The 20,425-nt window shown below is 47.2% G+C and overlaps 1 protein-coding gene across 8 annotated transcripts in view; it reads right to left on the bottom strand.

The window, feature by feature from the left end:
• Window positions 1–20,425, bottom strand: part of KIAA1328 — a 224,608-nt gene that overhangs the window by 22,321 nt on the left and 181,862 nt on the right. For all 8 annotated transcript variants that reach the window (XM_083575685.1, XM_083575683.1, XM_083575680.1 and 5 more), the window contains 2 exons: window positions 13,504–13,673; window positions 6,190–6,298 (listed from right to left, as the gene is read on the bottom strand). In XM_083575685.1, the coding sequence (XP_083431811.1) occupies window positions 6,190–6,298; window positions 13,504–13,673 (279 nt within the window). The remainder of the gene's footprint in view (window positions 1–6,189; window positions 6,299–13,503; window positions 13,674–20,425) is intronic.

Raw genomic sequence — 20,425 nt, 5'->3', positions numbered from 1 at the left:
TGCAGCCGTTGCGGATCTCTCCGACGATAGTGTCTCTGAGTTATTACTTAATATGTGCGCTACAGGAATGTGCAAGGACGGGCTCTTCATTGCAACGTGAGCCAAGTTGACTGCAAAGATAAAACTTTCGGTCAGGGGGAAGGCAGGCAAACCGCAAGGGGAATCCTGCTACTTCATGCCCCGGATGCCTGATATTGGCCAATCCATTTGGTCCGGGATGGCAAAAGATGATGCAGGAGTCACGGGGGCCACAAATCGGAGGGGAAGGCAGCAGCTCACTTTTATTCTGTTTCAGTTGTTTGCCCTCATACTCCTAAGCCATTTAAATATGACTTAATACTCCTCAGGAGTGGGACACCAGCAGCTTGACTTCTCCATCCTTGAGGGACACCACTGGCCAGGCCGTGGCAGTGAAGCAGATGTGCCCAGAGCCAAGAGCCAGCAGAAGACGTGTTCCCCACCACTGCCCTATTGCGGCCACTGGGTAGGACCTCGACATACCGTATTTTTCGCGCCATAGGGCGCACCGGACCATAGGGAGCACCTAGTTTTTAGGGGGGGAATTAAGGGGGGTTATTCCCCCCCCCCAGCCCCAAAGAGCAAAGAAACCAAGACAGCCAGCAGGATCCATCCCGCTGTCTGTCTTGGCTTCCTCTTTAGCCACGCACAACCTCTCCAGCCGGGAGAGGTTGCGCGCGGCTTTGGCAGAAGCCAAGACAGCGAGCGGGATGGATCCCGCTCGCTGTCTTGGCTTCGTTTTTAGCTGCGGGGCTGGGGTGGGGGAAGCCCGAGCTTCCCCCGACCCCAGCCCTCAGAACAGGTCCAGGAGTGGCAGCAAGATTGCGCGCAACCTCGCCACCACTCCCGGAGCTTGCGGGGCTGGGGGCAGGGGAAGCCTGAGCTTCCCCTGACCCCAGCCCCCAGAACAGGCTGCTATCTGCAAGCCTTCGGAGCCCGGCGGGCACTCCCGCCGCGCTCCAAAGGCTTGCGGATAGCTTCCTGAAGCCTGGAGAGCGAGAGGGGTCGGTGCGCACCGACCCCTCTCGCTCTCTAGGCTTCAGTGAAAGCCTGCATTCGCTCCATAGGACACACACACATTTCCCCTTCATTTTTGGAGGGGAAAAAGTGTGTCCTATAGAGCGAAAAATACGGTAAGTAGTATGACCAAGATCATTACAAAAGTAACCATAAAAAGTGGCTTGCCACTGTAAAATATAGAAAGTCAACTGTTTAGAACAGGGGTCAGCAAACTTTTTCAGAAGGGGGCCGGTCCACCGTCCCTCAGACCTTGCGGGAGGCCGGACTATACTTTGAAGGGAACAAATGATGCAAGAGCACCATGAGCCCCGGTGGCTGCTTACCTGTGTCTTGCGAGTGGCAGGGGCTAGCGGCAGCAGGACGATGAGCGGCGCATGAAAGGGCTCCAGAGAGGGGCTGCTTAAAATGGTGGCCGCTCAAGCGCTGCTGCTGCTGGCACCCACAAAGCCCAGCCCCCTTCCTCCTCTAGGCAGGGCGGGGAGAAGTCAGGAGGAGGGAGGAAGGAGGTGCTGCCACCGTGTGAGGGAGAGGGAAAGAATGTGCGAGCTGGTGATCCACGCGGCGATTCCCGGACCGTCCATGGGCTGGATCCAGAAAGCAATTGGGCCTGATCTGGCCCACAGACCTTAGTTTGCCTGCCCAGGGTTTAGAACAGAATGTGATGGCTGATGGGAGATGTAGTCCAAAACATCTAGAGGGCACCAAGTTGGGGAAGGTGATTTAGAAGAAGTTGTAGCTACTGCTTCTCCTTTCCCTTCTGGGCAAGAATGGCACCATGGTGACAGCTGAAGAAGGGAAGGAGGGAAGAAGAGGCCACCACTGGGAGCTGGACAATGACAGCTCACCCAGGCTGCTCCTTTCTTTTCCATTCCCCGCAGGGCAGTTCAACAGGTACGGCTGACTTCTCACAGATCTGCATCTTTTGCTTTGACATCGCCCTGCCCGGCTCCCCTCAATTATTTCTGATTTCTGCTTGCCTTCCCAAATCAGTCTCAGGAGAGGAGAGGAAAACGGAAAGAGATTTAGGTGGGTGGGGCTGGGGGATTTGTTCCTCCAGACCCTCTCTCCCCAAAAATTACCAGCAGTGATTACCTGGCCACAGAAAAATTAAAGGAATGGGGGGGGGGACACAGTATGTGCATGCCATAAACACGTGTGAAGCAAACAGTCAGAGCAGAAAGTGACTCTGAACATCTGCTACTGGGACACAGGTGCTAGTAATACAGGGAGCACTAAGTTGAGAGCACAGGTTTCATCACTCTGAGTGATGGAAATCTGCCAGTGGCTGTGGGGACCCACCTGTCTTCTCCCTGCCTCCAATGCTTCTTTTAAGGCATTTATTTGGTCACTGTGAGACAAGGATGCTGAACCAGATGGGCCATTGGCCTGATCCAGCCCAGGATGCTGGGCAGCCCAGGATACTGTACTATACAGTGGACGCTCGGGTTGCGAACGCGATCCATGCGGGATGCATGTTCCTAACCAGCAGCGTTCGCAACCCGCGTCTGCGCATGTGCGGATTGCAATTCCGCGCTTCTGCGCATGCGCAAAGCGCGTTTTAGTGCTTCTATGCATGCACGACCGCCGAAACCCGGAAGTAACCTGTTCTGGTACTTCCGGGTTTCGGCGGTCTGCAACCTGAAAAAACGCAATCTGAATCGTCTATAACCTGAGCTATGACTGTACAAATCCATTCCTGTTGCTTTGTCCCTCCTCTATTTGGGAGACCAAGCTCATCTCTCCATCTCCCCAACCTGCTCTTCCCTGACCCTCTCTTGTGCTTGAATCCTGCTTGACGGCTTCCCACATGGCCACAGTGAGAACACGATGCCGGACTAGATTGGCCACTGGCCTGATCCAGCAGGCTCTTCTTACTTTCTTATATTAAGAATCAATCCCTACGAACGCGAAGGCAGCTTCTGTCGCTGATGCTTGCCAACGCTTTGCATGAAACCTGGCTTGGCTCTACTTGCAAGAAGTTTAAATAGCCAGAAGTAATTACATATACTGCAAACTCAATTGGTTTTCTGCCTGCCGCTCTCCTTCTCCCCCACCCCGCAGCCCTCCTGTTAAGGCTCAAGTTTTGTTCAGCAAGTTTCAGCCCCAAACAAAGCAAACCATTAGGGTTAAACCGTTAACTGTGGATTCTAACAAACATGCTGACAGATCTTTAACTTTAGTGGCACACCAGCAGCTATAATTCTCCATATTGATTAATTTAGTTAGTTAAACCTGCAATCTAAGCTTATAACCCATTCAGTGATAAATTGAGACTGACCTGCTGCCCAAGCAGGTTTCGTGGATGAAGAATAGGATTGGGTTTAGGTCTCCCACAGAAATACTTGTCCATTTACCATTTTCAATTAGAGAAGCCCATGAGTAAGGGAAAGCAAAACAGGGCTCTTTAACCTGGTCAATTATACTAACACGCTGCACCAAAAGGGGCGGGGGGGGGGTGAGAAGGGAGAAAGGAAAAGCACTCTCAAAGGGAAGGCAGAGAACATTCGGGAAGAGCAGGCACCACACCAGACAATCATTTATTGTTGTTATTATTATTTAGCACAAGATGTAGAAAGGTCTGAAACCAATTTAAACACAAGAATGTAGCTGGACAGGATAGCAAGCCATGAGGTCATCAGCTGGGCTCTAAATTCCTCCAGCTCTCTCTGCCCCTGGCCGAGAAAGTAGGAATGGGTTCAAGGGTAAGATAGAAACTCAGTGCTCAACTTTTACCTGCTACAAAGCAAAAACCAAAAACAAACCTCTCTCTCTTTCATCATCAGCACCAGTGCCAGAGTAATCTACCCAGCCAGGAGAAGATGGTGGAGAAAAGTTCTGTGTCCTGGCCACATATTTTTTCAGGACTGGAGCACAGTGCGTTCCCTCTCCTGATGGGGGATGACCCAAGGTGGACAGACAGAACGAGAAAAGCAAGACCCCAGAAGGATCCTGCCTACACAGCCTACCTATATATGGGTAGACATTAGGAGCTTCGGTGACATATTTTGTGCTGAAATGAAAGTTTCAAATCTAGCACATCTCCTAGTCTATGGCAGGGGTCAGGAATGCCACATTTGGCCCACCACCATTTTTGCCATGCCAGGGAATGCTGCGACTGGGCCCAAAAGGGGTTGCAGAGCCCCTTGCAAGGTGCTTTGAAGACCCAGCTATCAGCAGGTGTGGCGGGCTTCAAATTGCAGCGTTGGGCTTTCTGCAAGCACCAAGGATCGGCTGGTTGTCAGCACTTCAAGAAAGCTTTGCACAGCTGAAACTCGGGCAAGCTACAAGCAGATTGTCAAGCAGGCATCACATCAGGGAAGTTTTTCAGACAATGAATGGCCACAATGGATCCTGATACAAGCATGAAAAGAGAGCCAATCAATGAACAGTCAAGGACTGGGGGGCCCCTTGCTATAGTATTGGCACCAATGTATGCAGCCAAAAGGGACAAATAGGAAAGCGTTCCAAGCCTACAGGGCTCTTTGGATCTAGGTTGGCGAAATAACCTTTTGCATCGTTCATGAAGGAAGGAGTCGTGGATTCTCCAGAAGATACTTACCCTTTCAATCACCCTCTTGCTCAAAGAAAAAGTAAGTTTCTGTTGTACAAGTTTGTCAGTCAGAGCCTTTAACCTACTCCCAAAATGCTTGAATGCTCAGCCATTCTGTGCAAAAACTGGATGGGATGATCGAACAGGTACACCTCTTCAGAGACATTCCACTACTGAACCCCTTTACAATCTATGTTAACATGCTCTGTCTTCTTTCACAAGACAGAATCCAGCAATATGCAAAGTCAATAGGCTGTGCATTAAGAACACTAACAGGGAAGCTGATTTGATAAAGGCGAGGGGGATTTTCAGATACTACAAAACTTGAATCCATTTTGGCCCAACGCGAGGGCCCAGCACAGTATGGTTTAAAAACGGGCTCTGGAACAGTTGCTCGCATTTTGAGTTCCTGAACTATCCTAGTAGTTAAGTTTTTCAGAAGCCTGCACCTTGAGAGAACAGTTCCTTCTCAATGGTGGTGGCCACATGTGTGGAACTCCTTGACATGTATCAATTCAATTGACACCTGCTTCAATGGCTTTAAGGAACCAGGTTACACACCCCTGAACTACCTTGTCAGCCATAAGCAGAGTCCACTGTTACATGTGCACCAATGCTCAACAGGATTTGAAACTAGGGTTTAAAATAGCAGTGGAAACCCCAGTCTAGGAGGAAAGACAGTTGGGTTGGGCAGATGTAATGGTGAGCCATGATTTAAAACTGGCAAGTAATTTATGTCCAAAGAGAAAGTGAAGGATGGAGCACCGACTCCCTAGTCTGTTTCCAGATTTGCAAAGAGGCAGAATAACGTAGCAAACACACTGGGTCAAAGGGTCCCTGCTCCAAACTGGAAGTGCCCACGTCTCTTGCCATCAGCACCCCCCATTTTAAGCTGACCATTTGATGTCCAAAGCTAGGATTCGTTTTCAAACCGGGCCGAGATTTTCATATAATACATTCTCAGCGTTGAGAAGACCAAAGTAAAGGCAATTGCTGTTATTAACCTTATTAGCCCAGAAGAAAAACAACTCTGCTTTTATCCTTCTGTAGTTCTTCACAAGAGCAATATTGCCATTTAAGGTTTCTGAAGGTGACTTATCAGAACTGCTGACTTAATGTGATTTTGTTGCTTGCCGTTAAACAGCAAAATAACATTTGTATAAAATGGCTTAAAAGAAACACATCATGATAAAATGTGGTGCAATTTGGTGGGAGCGAGGGCAATGACACTGGGAGGATTAAAAAACTTAAAGTGGACTTTGAAGGGAAAGAAAGGTCTAAACACAGTGAACACCATCCCTTTAAATTATTTACAAATGTATTAAATGTGTCAGGACTTATAACTTAAAAATACTTCCCCCCTCTCAGGCTCTAAGTAAAAATTAAAGCATTAGAACTTGGCATATTCCTGCATTTCTTATTCTAACAAGCAATTTAAGGCTTACTATAAATGTCACAGGATATGGCAGTTCTAAGTTTATATTATCCAGCTTGAGCAAAACATGAAATATCACAGAAACTCAGCTGCTTCCCCTCGTATCTGGGCGAATTTGATGGTTGCGTCTGAGGAATCTTAAACCAGAGATTACCAGTCATCTTACCGTGAGGTGTCATGCTGGATTGGGGAGGTGGCCGCAGTTACAAGCTCTTTTCTGCTGCCTGTCAGTCCGGGGGATGTAGCCGCATCCTTCCGGGAGGCTGTACTCATCCCTGCAGAACACGATGGAAGACAATTATGATGGGCATTAGAGGCCGAAAAAGTTTTGGACAGCCTTTCTTGCATTATTTCAGAACGCAGGGCCCAAGTGCCGTGCTACTCCTCAGGGAACTTTCTATATGGTGAATCGGCAGCCAAAGGAGTCGTTACTCTTGACAGGTATGGAGTGGAATATATATTTTCAGGGCCGCCTGGAGTCATAATTGCATAATACACCACCCACAACAGACTTTGTGTCAGCGCTGTGGTTTTAGCAAGTGACAGGTTCCCATCCCCTAGTGATCATCTGGCCAATCCTCGCAAACGTCACCCCCAGATCACCAGCATTCTCCGGAAACCAGCAGAGAATCCGCAGTACTATTTTAAATAAGCACAGTTATTCTCAAAAGCACAAAGAACTGTATCCTCTACATTCTGCTTTAATTCTGAGGCAGACTCATTTCTTTTGCAATGCCAAAGCCTCGTATTAGCTGGACATCTGCAGCGTAGAAACCAATCTTGAAATCAACCCACAGGGAAAATGAATGGAGGAAAGGGCCACTTTCTTTGAGAAGCATATTGTGTATACAGAAGACTAGAAGACGTTAGAATCTGTTCACAAAGCACATATAGAAAACATGTGAAATAAGGCAATAACTTGCCTAGAAATGGGTCTGAAAGAGATGTTTTCTCTGGGAACCAGGTTTGTACATACTTAATTTGGACGCTTTAATTAAGAGCTATGGTATATTACAGTAAAAGCTGGGCTCTTGGGAGAGGGAATGAGCGAAAAGGGCCTTGCTCAGTACTAGCTGGAGATGTTCAGGATTGGACCTTCTTCAGGGTCACACCTTTCCCTCCCCCCTTTTTTTCGAGGGGGAGGAGAGGCCAGAATTATTTCCCTTATTAGTGAGATTATGGGGAAGACTGAGCACATTTTTTTGCATGCAGAATGTCCAAAGTCAATCCCTGGTATTTTTCTAAGTAGGGTGAGGAAAAGGTCCTGGCCAAAGCTGTCCAGAGTTTCAGATCTAAATGTAAATACTGATCTAGACGGAACATGGTCTGCCTCAGAATTACACAGTTTCTTATGATTTGTGGACCAGCTGTCTTTGACATTCACAGTGCTGTTATCAATAGTTGGTGGAGTTCCCGAGGCAACTACAATGACTTGGAAGAGAGTTAAGCTAGGCATCAAGGGACTGAAGTTACTTGATTTCAATAGTTTGATTATAATCTCCAGATGACAACTCTAGGACAATACTCTCTAAAGCAGTGGTTTCTAGTTGGGGGTCCATGTAACCCACCCAGGGGGGCTGCGGCAACATTCACATAATGAATACTTCAAAAGAGATACGATTTTTTTCAAAAGCAGGGTGTCTGTGCATTGGCTTTTGGAAAACAGGGGGTCTGCATTAGAGAGCTAATTGGGAACCACTGCTCTAAAGCATAATTGTGCAAACCCTTTCTCCTGTTGCTTCTGGTTATGAAGTTTAAACTTGATTTTGAAGCTGGTTGCCACAATAGAGGACCAAGAAAGGAAACACCTCAGCCTAACTTTAACCTAAATAGCTTCCATGCAAAGCTATTATTCCTAGAAATAAATAAGAGTACCTAGTTTTCTGGTCATGAAATGTGCTGCAACAGATAAATGTAAACAGCATCCACAAATATAAAGGAGCTGGACCAGTTCCATCATTTGCAAATGATTCCCCATTAAGGAGGGTGCAAAGGCATTGCATTATACTGGCAAAGTGGTCTTGCTGTTTGGGAGTGCCTTATGAGACTGGTGTTTTCTTTTTTTTAGCAGAAACTGGTGGGCAGCCAACACATAGGATAGTTTAAAGTAGGCTTTGATGTCCTACTCCTGCAGACAGTGCAAGAAATGGGACTTTCTACTAAAGCGGCTGGTTCCACGTGGTAGTGGCAAGAGTAAAGTGGTCAACGAAGTGTGCAAACTGCTCCTTAGAGGGTGGTGGGATGGCCTAGGGGGTGCTAAAGAGGTAAAGGGGCAGCAGGGGGTGTTAGGAAGCAAAGGTGTGGCGGGGGGAGGGGGGGATGGGGCGCTGGAACTGAAAATGACCAGACTTTGAAAAGCTGGTGTTACTGGATTAAGTTCATCATTTTTAAAAATTAATTAAACTAAATAGTTTTAATTGGATTTTGAATAAATGTGCAATTAATTGTTAACATTTTGAATTTTACTGCGTTATTATCTTCCTTAGTGGGTCGTGCAAACAGCTATTCTGAATAATGCCTTTTATAGCGTGGGGAAGGGGGCACAGGGGATGAGATTATGGAAGCACAGGAGCAGTGGCCAAAAAAGCGCAGGGATTTCTGCTCTAGTAAATTAAAGGAGCCCTGGTCTACTAAGCACACGCTGCCCGAGGAGGACAAACAGCCAGCGGTTTGATACTTTATTGACAAAGCATTCACTTACAGTAGCTTCTAAGGTGCACAGAACATGCAGAAATGCTTCTGGAGACTTAAGGAGCTGGCATAATGTCCCCAGGCTGGTGCTCCGAGCAGCAGCATGACTTGCCTCTCCCCAGTATTAAGTACCTTCATCTGATGGAGCACACACAAGCAACCTTCAACTTCCCCTACACAGAAGCTGCCACTGAGCCTGTCTCTTTAAGCCCTTCCTGGTCCTGGGAGTACAGGGGGGAAGGGGATTCTTTCTACTGGACCCCCATCTCAGGCACAATTCTCTTCCTCCAGCCCTGGCTCCTGTCTCATGGGAGGCACAAAACCCCATAAATTGCTGCTCCCTTCCTGTGGATCAGCCTTGGGTCTTGCAGCCTCCGCCACACACTCCTCGGAGACCTGCTAGTCCTGGGCATTTGGGGAGACCCAATCTTAAAAAGCAGAGACATCACCTTGCCGACAAAGGACCGTATAGTTAAAGCTATGGTTTTCCCAGTAGTGATGCATGGAAGTGAGAGCTGAACCATAAAGAAGGCTGATCGCTGAAGAATTGATGCTTTTGAATTCTGGTGCTGGAGGAGACTCTTGAGAGTCCCATGGACTGCAAGAAGATCAAACCTATCCATTCTGAGGGAAATCAGCCCTGAGTGCTCACTGGAAGGACAGATCGTGAAGCTGAGGCTCCAATACTTTGGCCACCTCATGAGAAGAGAAGACTCCCTGGAAAAGACCCTGATGTTGGGAAAGATGGAGGGCACAAGGAGAAGGGGACGACAGAGGACAAGATGGTTGGACAGTGTTCTCGAAGCCAGCAGCATGAGTTTGACTAAACTGCGGGAGGCAGTGGAAGACAGGAGTGCCTGGCATGCTCTGGTCCATGGGGCCACAAAGAGGTGGACACGACTAAACGACTAAACAACAACAACAAACCAAGTTCTTCTGAAATTGAGAGAAGCTGTGCAACTGCAGTGTCCTGTGCTCTGAGCCCAGAGCCTTCAATGGCCGGCATCCTAATGCAGGTGAGGGAGGCAATCTGTTAATTACTACAAATCACTTGACTGCCAAGCCAGCGCTTATCAGCCTGTAATTTCCCCCCACCAAATTGCTAAAAAAAGAGAGAGAAACATGCGGGGAAACAAAGAGGGGAGCATGGAGAGTCAGAGGACATGGTCAAACTCCTCAAGGCGTTTTTCATTCTTGGGGAAGCCCACAGAAAAGTCCAAAGAACAATGGGGGAAGTGGGCATCAATTCTATTATGAGGCATTTAAAGGAAGGAGGGGAGGGTGGGAAAAAGAAAGAAATGAAATAATGATGGTTTAAAAAAAAGGAAAGGAAAGGAAAAGGGAAAAAAGGGCAAAAGAAAAAAGAAAAAAAGAAATCCATCAGTGAAAATTGCCCCTGAAAACTTCACAGAATTGTAACGGCTTTCTCTCGCTTAAATTGATTGGTGTAGCAACGTTATGAGATGACTATTAGAATTCATTGCGCGCCACAGAAAGAGCTGAAATGTCAGCAGACTATACAGCAAAAGTAATGGGTCCTGAACTCCTGTTAGTCAAAAATGATTTTGTTTCAAATTAGAAATTGATTTCTTTTGGACACAAGCCCTTTGCCGGCTTCCAACTTTTGTAGCTGAGCCTTGGAAGAGATTAACCTCACCCTCTGTTCGGGTCCCCCTCTGATGATACCCTTTCAAAAGTTTCTTCGCCGCGAATGCTTTTTTAATGCGGACGCGGTCTTAACCAATAACACAGGTTGTTTGTTCCTAGGAGAGCTGCACCACATTCTGCCTTTCTTTTTATTTTTCTGCTGACACAAATCGCAAACTCGTTGACAAGTTTAAAAGGAAAGGAAAGGAAAGGAGGGGGGGCAAAGCCAGCTCATAAGCGAAGCAAAGATTATGTTAGGCTCTGCAGCCAAGCACAAGACTGCTCCAATTTCTTTCCCCTTTGCTTCGAGAGAAAGAGTGCTTTGGCCCACTCCTTAAGTGGACACACTAAGTGAAGAGCAGAACAGATGCGGGCTATAAAGGAGTCCTTGGGCTAGAAAATTCTGCGTTTCCGGCGGTAGAGGGAGATTGCATCATGAAAAGTCAGACACGCACGCTGACTTCTTTTTGCTGGAAATTAAAGCAAATCTCCCATCCCCATCAGGCAACCATTTTCTGTGCTTTTGTACTACTGGGCTGGCATGGCAACCATTAAGTTTTCAATCAGATTCCTTCGTGCCCTATCTCACGGGCTCAGGGAAGGATACATGCTATTCCTAATACCTATTTATTTCATTTATGAATCGCTTCCTACGGAGAGGGTTGTGGGTTCATTGGGAAGAGGCTTTCTGCACTGCAGGGGGTTGGACTAGTTGACTCTCACGGCCCCTTCCAACTCTACAATTCTGTGATTCTATTTCGGAGCTATTTCACAATCAAGAACATGGGTGATAATAACATCCACAATAAAATACATATTAACAATTTTGTATGTAGATTCATGGATAGCTCAGCTGGTAAGAGCATGGTGCTGATAACACCAAGGCTGTGGGTTCGATCCCTGTAAGGGACAGCTGCATTACAGGGGGTTGGACTAGATGATCCTCAGGGTCCCACCAACTCTATGATCCCAAAACCATTAACATGATTTCATATATAAAAACAATTGAGACAATTTTTAATGACCTTTGTGTTGATGTGTGCATTTTATGAATTGTTACCGAGGATGAAGGGAGGGATATAAATAAAACTAACAATGACAATGATGATCTCTGTTCATTTTACCCTGACATTCACCTGTGCAGAAGAATTATATTAAAAGGTAGATTAAGGCTCACTCTGAGATTACTGGGCCACCTGCTGAGAAGACTGACTCAGAAGCTCTTAACGTTTATGACATAACTGAACTGTTAGTTAAAAGATAGCAAAGGAAGGAAGCACAGCAACACAATTTAGTTATGGAAGCCACAGGTAAAGACCGAGCAAGCTCCGGATTGAGGGAAATTAAGAAGGAAAGTTTAACACTCTCTTCGCCATGGCTGTGGCAAGAAATCACCTATCTGAACCTGTTTTGTTTTTGGCATTTCAAGAGAACACTCCCCGCAGCAGCTATTTACAGAAGCTACGCATGTTAAATGCATTCACACAGAGAACCATTTGACTGCGCCAACCCAGCCACGGGCATGGCAAATTTGGGGTGGCAGGTGGCGGGATGGCTACTCGCCCTGAAAAAAATCTCCTATCCAGTGGGAGGAGCATCTTGTTAACTTAATGCCCTACAGTCCACTCTGGCAAATGTTATGCTCACTCAATGGATGTGGTGGGTGCATGTGTGCTTATTAATAGAATAATAATCTTCTAAGTTACTACATGGGACCTGGAACTTCATGTTGAAGACATCACATGGAGGCTCTGCATCCTTTATCTCTTACATGGGTCAACTAAGGAATGGAAGATGGTGAAGTTTAAAACAGCTAAGTTTTTTCGTTCAGTGTCTCTACCTTTTTGCTGTGCTCATACATTGGCAGAAGTCTGAGTAAAGCAGGAATGGAGGGGCACTGAGAACTGTTTCAAAACAAATCATCAAACAAGCCAGTTTTAACAAGGAGAAATAGCAGAGATGGATATAGCACAGAAGTTAACACCAAAAAGCTAACACAACAGAGCTTTTTCCAAATCCTTTCTCGCTGTACTGAAGCCTTGTTTTAAAGTGCAACTCTTCTCAAACACCTGTCCATCGTTTAAAATCACCGATTCCTCCCTCCATGCCTGCTTTATTCAAACTTCTGCTGTTATTTAAAACCATTATTTACCTATCCTGTTGTGCAGCTCCCTCTGTTTTTACTCCCCTACTTCAAGCAAATCCAGGATTGGGATGCAGCACTAAAAAATCCTGCATGATGACAGCCTTACATTTCTATGTATATGGGAAGATATGTTGTATGCACATGTTGTTTTGTAAACTGCTTAAGATACTGTTTCAATTATGAAACTGCATGTAAATATATTACTGTACTTTTCGCGCCATAGGACGCACCAGACAATAGGACACACCTTGTTTTAGAGGGGGGAGAACAAGGGGAAAAAAATCTCCCCCTCTCTGCCCAGCGCCCCTTCAGCAAAGCGGCAGGAGGCGCTGCGCAGAGAGGGGGAGAATTTCCCCCCTCTTGTTTTCCCCCTTTAAAACAAGGTGCCGTTTAAGGTGCGTTCAGTCGCCTTCAGACGGCTACCTTGGAAGCCTGGAGAGCTTCCAACCGCACCGACCCCTCTCGCTCTCCAGGCTTCAGGTTCTTTTCGACCTGCTCTTTGGGGCTGGCGGGGGGAAGCCCACCAGCAGCCCCAAAGAGCAGGTCGGGGAGCAGCGGAAAGCTTCTATGGCTTCTTTAGCCCTGCACGCGCTCTCCCAGCTGGAGAGGTGGCGCGCGGCTAAAGAGGCTCCTACCATAGTCGCGCGTCACCTCTCCAGCCGGGAACGGGTCCCGGGGGGCTTCTTTAGCCCCGCGCACGCGCTCTCCCGGATGGATAGGTGGCGCGCGGCTAAAGAGGCTGCTGCAATAGCTGCGCGTCACCTCTCCAGCCGAGAGAGGGTCGCGGGGCTATGGCGTCTTCACTCCATAGGACGCACACACATTTCCCCTTCATTTTTGAAGGGGGAAAAGTGCGTCCTACAGAGCGAAAAATACGGTAAATAAATAATACAGCACAGGAAGGTGTAGGCACACCAAAGACAGTAGAGGATGTGGTGAAGGTTTGCTGGATGGTGCGGGTGACTTGGCCTTTGGGGATATCGGGGTGCACCTCACCTCTTCTGGGTCTGACAGTCTCCTTCTTTGTGTGCACTCCAAAGCATTCACCGTCTGCATGGGCACTGAAGCCAACACATTTCTTCCCTCCGCTGCTTCCTGGTGTGTTGCAGCCTCTCCCAGAAGCTGACGTTTTTGAAAGGCAATCTTCACAGCTGAGCTTCGGAGAACTGGAAGAGGGGAAAAGAATATGGGTGTCACATTTCGGTCTTCTCCCTCACTCTCTTTCAAGCTAACTGTATATTAGCATATAAAAGCATTAAAATATATTTGACCCACCAAAACAGCTCCCTTATCTTCCAGACAAATGAAGTGCTGCAAGTCCGGAAAATTTACTTGTACATACTCTGGAATACCTGGGTGCTATTTTTACCTTCCAGGGGGAACCAGGTGAATGGCTACTTGCAGGCCTGTTCAAAGTACTTAGCTCCTGTTATTTATTTATTTTTGTTATTATTCTTTTTTGAGGGGGGCTATTTTGTACCCCTTCAAGCCTTTGGGTTCCCGTGAGCATGATGATAGCTCCTCTCTTCTTTCTTGGTGACCTTGTTTTGGTGACAAACCCATCAACAGTCAGCAGCTGAGTTCACTATTAGAAGGAGAAACAAGACTTCAAGATCATACTGCTGGAACGTACCATGTAGACCAACACCTGCCCTAACTTCAGGTGTGATGCACAGGAATAATACGTATGCCCCCCCCTTTGAGATTACTCTAAGATATGGGGCTGAATAGGTATCCCCGTTGTCTCCTGGGAAAACGTAAAAAACGTTTCCAGTGCACTGAAAAGATTGGAGGAGCTCTCTTTCACCCAGGAGTTTCAGCACAATTAGCATCATTTAAAAGATATTTAAGAAGCCAGTCGTTATTTGGGCGCCTTCTGGGTTTCCAGGGTAAAGATTTAATTAGAATTGATAGCCCTGTTTTCTGAAGAGGGCGACCTTTGACTTGCAAAATTAGTGGGAGGAAGTTACTTTGCTGGAACACTCAAATGGCTTCTCTTGACAAGCCAAGGTTACCTCTAGGATGGAATATTACTTTCAGGGTTGAGTAGCACTGCAAGTGCCAGAGAGAGGGAAAAAATTAAATTGCTAATTTTAAAGGACAGGATGGAAAAGAAATAAAAAAAATGTACAGCATAGCAAGCTCTGCTAACAAGGCCTTGGGGTCTGACCCTTCAGCTCTTAATGCAAGTGAAAGCCTGAAAAGACCAGGAGTTTAGAAAGAGAAGGATTAATATTGAGTAAGGATTTCAAGGGTGTCAACGCTGTAATGCCTCAGAACGAGAAGAAGTCTTTTGCTGAAACAGTAGGCTGATGAAAGCTCTTTCAACACAGCCACCAGCCTTTTCCAATCTAGGTTATGCATCGACTGGAACAGAGTCAGGCCACGTTTCCACCCCACCCAGTTAGCAGTGAAGGGTGCCTATCACTTTGAGGAATCCTTTGGTCAGTTTTATTTTCCCACCTCTCTCCTTTCTTTTAAGCACCTCTTTTTCCACGTGAGCTTTGGCTCATCCTCCAAATTATCAGTCCCGAATGAAACCAACCAAAGGTTAAGCATGCATAACAGCATCCCTCCCTCCTTCTGTTGCACCCCACTATCAGCTTAGCTTGCAAGGATATGGAGGGGGGGCATTTTTTCCCCCTGCATAATTTTGTCAGGTGCCAGGAGCCTGAAGGAACTTATCTCAGTTGTATACATCCTATTGCTCTATGTGCTCAAGGGGGCTTAAAACCAAGGCGGCTTGGTTTTAAACCAAGTCATGCTAGCCCACCGAAAGCTGCTAGCATCACTCTTGCTCACATGCGCAGTCAGGGCTGGTCCAAGGCATTTCAGCTCCAGAGGCTGAATCAAAAAATGTGCCCCCACCACCAGGAAAGAAGAGGGGAGAGAAGTTCTATTTCAGGGATAAGCAGGGTAGAAGCAAGATCCATAATGGGGGAGAGGGGATGGGAGAAGAACAGCAGTGCCTCCTATTAAATGAGAGGCTGCTGTGGAGGCAACATGTGGACGGGTCTGCCAAGGATGTGCCCTATAGCTGCCACTGGTACGGCTGCAGCAGCAGCAGGCGATTTGTTCCTTGGAGGCCAGATCTGCCGCCCCTGTGGATCCTGCCGCCCAAAGCAGTCGCCTCACCTTGCCTCATGGGCAGGCCAGTTCGGTGACACAGGACCCAACTCAGTGTGAAGACAAGCGTCCAAATGCAAACACGCACATTCAAGGCTACATAACGGTGGCTAGTGAAAGTCTGAATAGCCTTGGGGCTGCGAAAGTAGTGCTAAATTTCCCCTTTCCACTCCACGTGACCCAGAATCTGCTGTGCGCCCCACCCCGGCTGCTATTTACCTAACAAAAACGATGGATGTAGAAATCATAGAATCCTAGAAATGTCGATTTGGAAGGGGCCATGGAAGGAATTCCTTCTGCAAGGAAGGAATCTTTTGTCCAACAAAAGTTGTGGCTTGAACCCACAACTCTGGCATTAAGGGTCTCATGATTTACCAACATTTATTACAATCACACAACTAGCATTACAGTGTCTCGTTTCGCCCGCAGTCATGCCCTGATTGCCAAAAGATTAGAATGGCTCCCTGTTCCTCCTATTCCATCCCTACTCAGATCTACATCTTCATAGGCCTGGGAGCTTCCTATAGATTTTTTACCTACAGTATCAGTTTATTGTAACTGGCTGAGAACACGCTCTCTCTAAGGTATGTTTGACCCAGCCGCACAGTTATGTTCCCTGCTCTCTATTCCAAAGAGTTGCGCTGGTTGAAGATCTTGTGGAGCTTTTTCCCAGTCAGAATATTGTCTAAACACTGAGTTGCATGAACCAACCGTCTTGACAACGTAAGGGGGTTTCCAATGTTCAAAGAGGTTTCCTTTCGTAGTAGGCACATAGATAGATTCATGGCCTTCCCTACAGCGGTTCCACTCGTGATCACTGCCAGGAAGGCATTTAACATTTCTAGCTGTAATGAAGCCACTGAACAATATGCCAACGAGTTAAAGACATAGGGCAACCCTATGGGGAAAACGCAGGAAGAGAGACTCAAATATGAAACGATTCTCCACCAACACAAGATTCACCTAAACACTGTCGAAGCAAGATGGGCCACCTGGAACTTGACTTACTTTAGCTCCCCAGTGCCAGGGATCCCCCCCCACTTTTGAGCTGGAGTGGGATATTTCAAAATGCCATTCAGGACCCACCGAACACTTGCTGGGATTTGCTTTCTTTAAGAAGTAGTGGGGCGGGGAGAGGGGGGCGAGAAGTGGGGGAGAAACGTTAACCTTTTGTTTTATTGAATTAAAATGCCACGGAAATGCTGATGTAGTCTTCAGAGACTAAAATACTTTTACCAAGAAGAATAGCTGTCATTTATTAGACACAAAGAACAATCGCTTGATAGGATGCTTTCTGACAAAAAGCAGATTGGTATTCTCGTCATAGAAAAAGGCATTGTGGGGGGAAGGGGGGGGGGAGAGAGAGAAAACCCAGCACAGACCTCTGAGACTTGAATAATTTAAAGCCGCATTTGGTGCAATTTGAATTTTTCTTTAGGGAGGCAAAGTTAAATACCTTTAATTTGTTCTAATTATTTCAAATTTGCAAGTTAATTATGGCTGATCATTAAATAACAAAAAGGACTATCATCTCCATAGAGTTTTACCTCCTACCCTCTGCATTACTTAAGCTCGATTTTAGTATGCATGAATTAACTTTCTAAATAATCGCACGGTTTGACTAAATGGCTCAGTAAAATGAGCTCTGATCCTCAGAATAAGCATTAATGGACATTAGGAAGGCTACTGGGACCCATGTTGCTTACATTATAAGTATTTTTAATGGGGTCTTATTTACTAATCTTTATATACTGCTCAAGTTAGGGCACTAATACGGCTTCATTAGTCTGCTTTAGCGGAGGGGGGAAAATGTCACTTCTTCAAAACACTAAAACCAATGTCTGCTCAGAGGTAGCTAAATTCATTTTTAAATTAAGTCAAGTCAAGTATGATGAAATTTAACTTGTTTGAGAACAGCATAGCCTGATGAATCAATTCGGCATAATGGCAGCCCTGGCCCACAGAAGGAATTTTACGGGACTAGCGATGTGCTAAGCTAACCAAGCAGCAAGAAGGATGCTTCTCTTCCCCCTGGCCACAGAGCAACACTTACCACCAACACCCAAAAGCTCCTGCCGGGCTCCTGCTCAGCATTCAGCGCTCGGCTGGCTGCTTCCCGGCCATGAATTCTGAATTTGGAGACTCACCTTTCACTGAACCCTGATCTAGTCATACATTTTGCAGGGCTGATCAGAGGTATCCAGAGAACATTAAGCCAGCAAAGCGTTTGGAAGCTGACAAGCGCAAGGGCAGCAACAGAGGCCCTCCAATATTGATTATTCAACAGATGGCCGGTGCAGTTTTAGCCTTCTGCACCCCAGCTGAGACCGCAGGCTTGGGAGCTTAACCACCGACAAACTGACAGATTGCCTTGCTTGGGCTCACCTCCCGGTCTTAATTGGCTGCACCGTGATGTTTCCGGTCATCAAATGCTGTCAGGTGTGATGGCTGCAGAGGCTCAGGTCCGTCCCCCCCCCCCGTCCTCTTTTTGAAAGTATAAGCAACTATGCTGAAATAGATGTCCGGTGATTCATCCGGGGATGACAGATTAAGTCCCCATAAACTGAAGAATTGCTTGCCACTCTGCCCTTCCTGAACATCTCTCTCTGCTAAGCTGAAAAGGAGCCGAAATGTGGTGGAAGAATTCCAGGGATGAGTCTGCACGCCTAAATATGAGTGCCGACTTTCCGCAGAACTCAAGCCTTTACCCCAAGGGGAGACCATGGTTTGAGCAGCGTGAGGGGGTGTTTCAGCTGGTCCTCAGACACGAGAGGCCCCACTGAGACCTTTGCAGAGGACGGCCATCAGTTTTCATGAACGCATGCAGGCCTTTGCAAAGTCTGTAGCCTACAGGTAGAGAGCATTCTCCACCAGTCCCAAATCTTTTCACTCTGGGGAGGGGAAGCAGAACCACCACCATTAAACTCTTTTCCCAAAGAGGAGCCGATGCACTACACGTTCAGAGTCATTCTGGTGCATGGAAACCGAAAACAAGAGGGATTGCAGAAGCAGTTGACTACAACCTTTCCTCTTCCATTTGCCCACTCAGAACCACCCAGTCTTCAAAGCTACCCTTTTTCCTGGAGGGGAAAAGCCCCCAAGATGGTGGTGAAGGAAAAGGGTTAGGCAGACCCTCCCACTGTTGGCCCTCTAGTCCCTATTTTGGCCTCATGTGGCCGCTTTGTATCATTTTTAAAAAATTGCTAGGAGTAAAGTTACTCATGGAACTGTCTGCCACATTTGTCATGGTTTTGAGACCTGGTCTATGATTACGTTCCCAGGAGGTAGATCAGGGGCCGGATCACTCCCGCGGAGATCCTCCGTGGGGCGGACCAGCGCAGCGCAACACCGGAAATCACGTCTGTGCATGTCTGTGGTGCCGGAAATCTCTCCTGCTCATGCCCAGATGCCGAAAATCGCTCCTGTGCAGAAGTGATTTCCAGTGCCATGGACATGTGCAGAAGCCGTTTCTGGAGCTGCGGAAGAGAGTCCCCACGCTGCGCTGGTTTAGCGCAGTGCGCCAGGACTCGCCGAGCGGGTGGTTCGGTTCTGGGGCGGCTCCTGAGGGATAGCTCAGTCGGTAGAGCATGAGACTCTTAATCTCAGGGTCTTGGGTTTGAGACCCATGTTGCAGGGGGTTGGACTAGATGGCCCTTGTGGTCCCTTCCAACTCTACAGTTCTATAAATCTATAAATCATGGGCCAGTTAAACGGCCTCCGTGGGTCACTTCTGGCCCATGGGCCGCACGTTGCCGACCCGAGGTAGATGTTCCACTGCTATAAAGCAGCTAACTTGGTTAGCTACGAAGGACACTATTGGTGGAGCTAAATAACTGAAAGAGGACACTTATGACCAAAGCATAATCAGGATTCAAAATCATGTGAGAAGTCTTCACAAATTTCGGAGGTTCTCTACTTCAGAACTCTGCCTGCCAGCTTCTTGGAGGGGGAGGGTAACAACACCAGAAGGAATGGGGCTTGTGCAAGTCACAGAATCCTAGAATTGCAGTGTTGGCAGGGACCACGAGGGTCATCTTGTCCATCCCCCTGCAATGCAGGAATCTTTCGTTCAACATGGGACTCAAACCCATGTTTCAAACCCACGATCAAAAGTCTTCTGCTCTACCAAAACAGAACTGTGAATGGAAAGGGAATGCTTGAACAGGGATTAAGTTGAGTCCTGCAAAGAAGGCACCAACAAAGCACCAATGCAGAACCTAAACAGAGGCACCTGTATAAAATCTGCGCACAGGAGAACAACTCGCAGCACAGCTGGAACTGGAAGGGAATAGATTCTTGTAGTACTAGGTTGGGAGACTGCACTCAGGACGGGACTCCTCCCCAGAACAAACAAGGTGAGTGACCACATTAAGAAAACTACTAGATGCAGGCACCTCTTTCTCCCAGAACCAAGCCCTGTCCTGCGACATCAGCAATGACAGAAATGGCACAGGCAGAGATGCACAATGTCTCTTGTAGCATGCAGGTTGTGTGTTGAGAAATGATCTCCTAGAGAAGCTAGTGCACCTTGGGAAACAGTTCACAAACAGCAAGCAGATGAGGCTACTTCCCTCCTCATCCCGATATTTTCTTTTGCAAATCTGTCATTCGCCCTGGCTTAGTTTTCACTGAGGGAGGATAACCCAGATTGCATATTGGGGCGCAACACAACTGAACACTCCTCAATGGGGGAGGCAACCCTCACACATAGGAAACTGGATGACAGGAAGAAGACCGGCCCTGAAGCTCTCTCGCTGATATGCTAGCTTTCTATGTGCAAGGACTTTTTTTT

This window comes from Podarcis filfolensis (assembly GCF_964270895.1).
Source record: "Podarcis filfolensis genome assembly, chromosome: 11".
Taxonomy (NCBI): domain Eukaryota; kingdom Metazoa; phylum Chordata; class Lepidosauria; order Squamata; family Lacertidae; genus Podarcis; species Podarcis filfolensis.
This window is presented reverse-complemented; position numbering and strand designations above follow the sequence as displayed.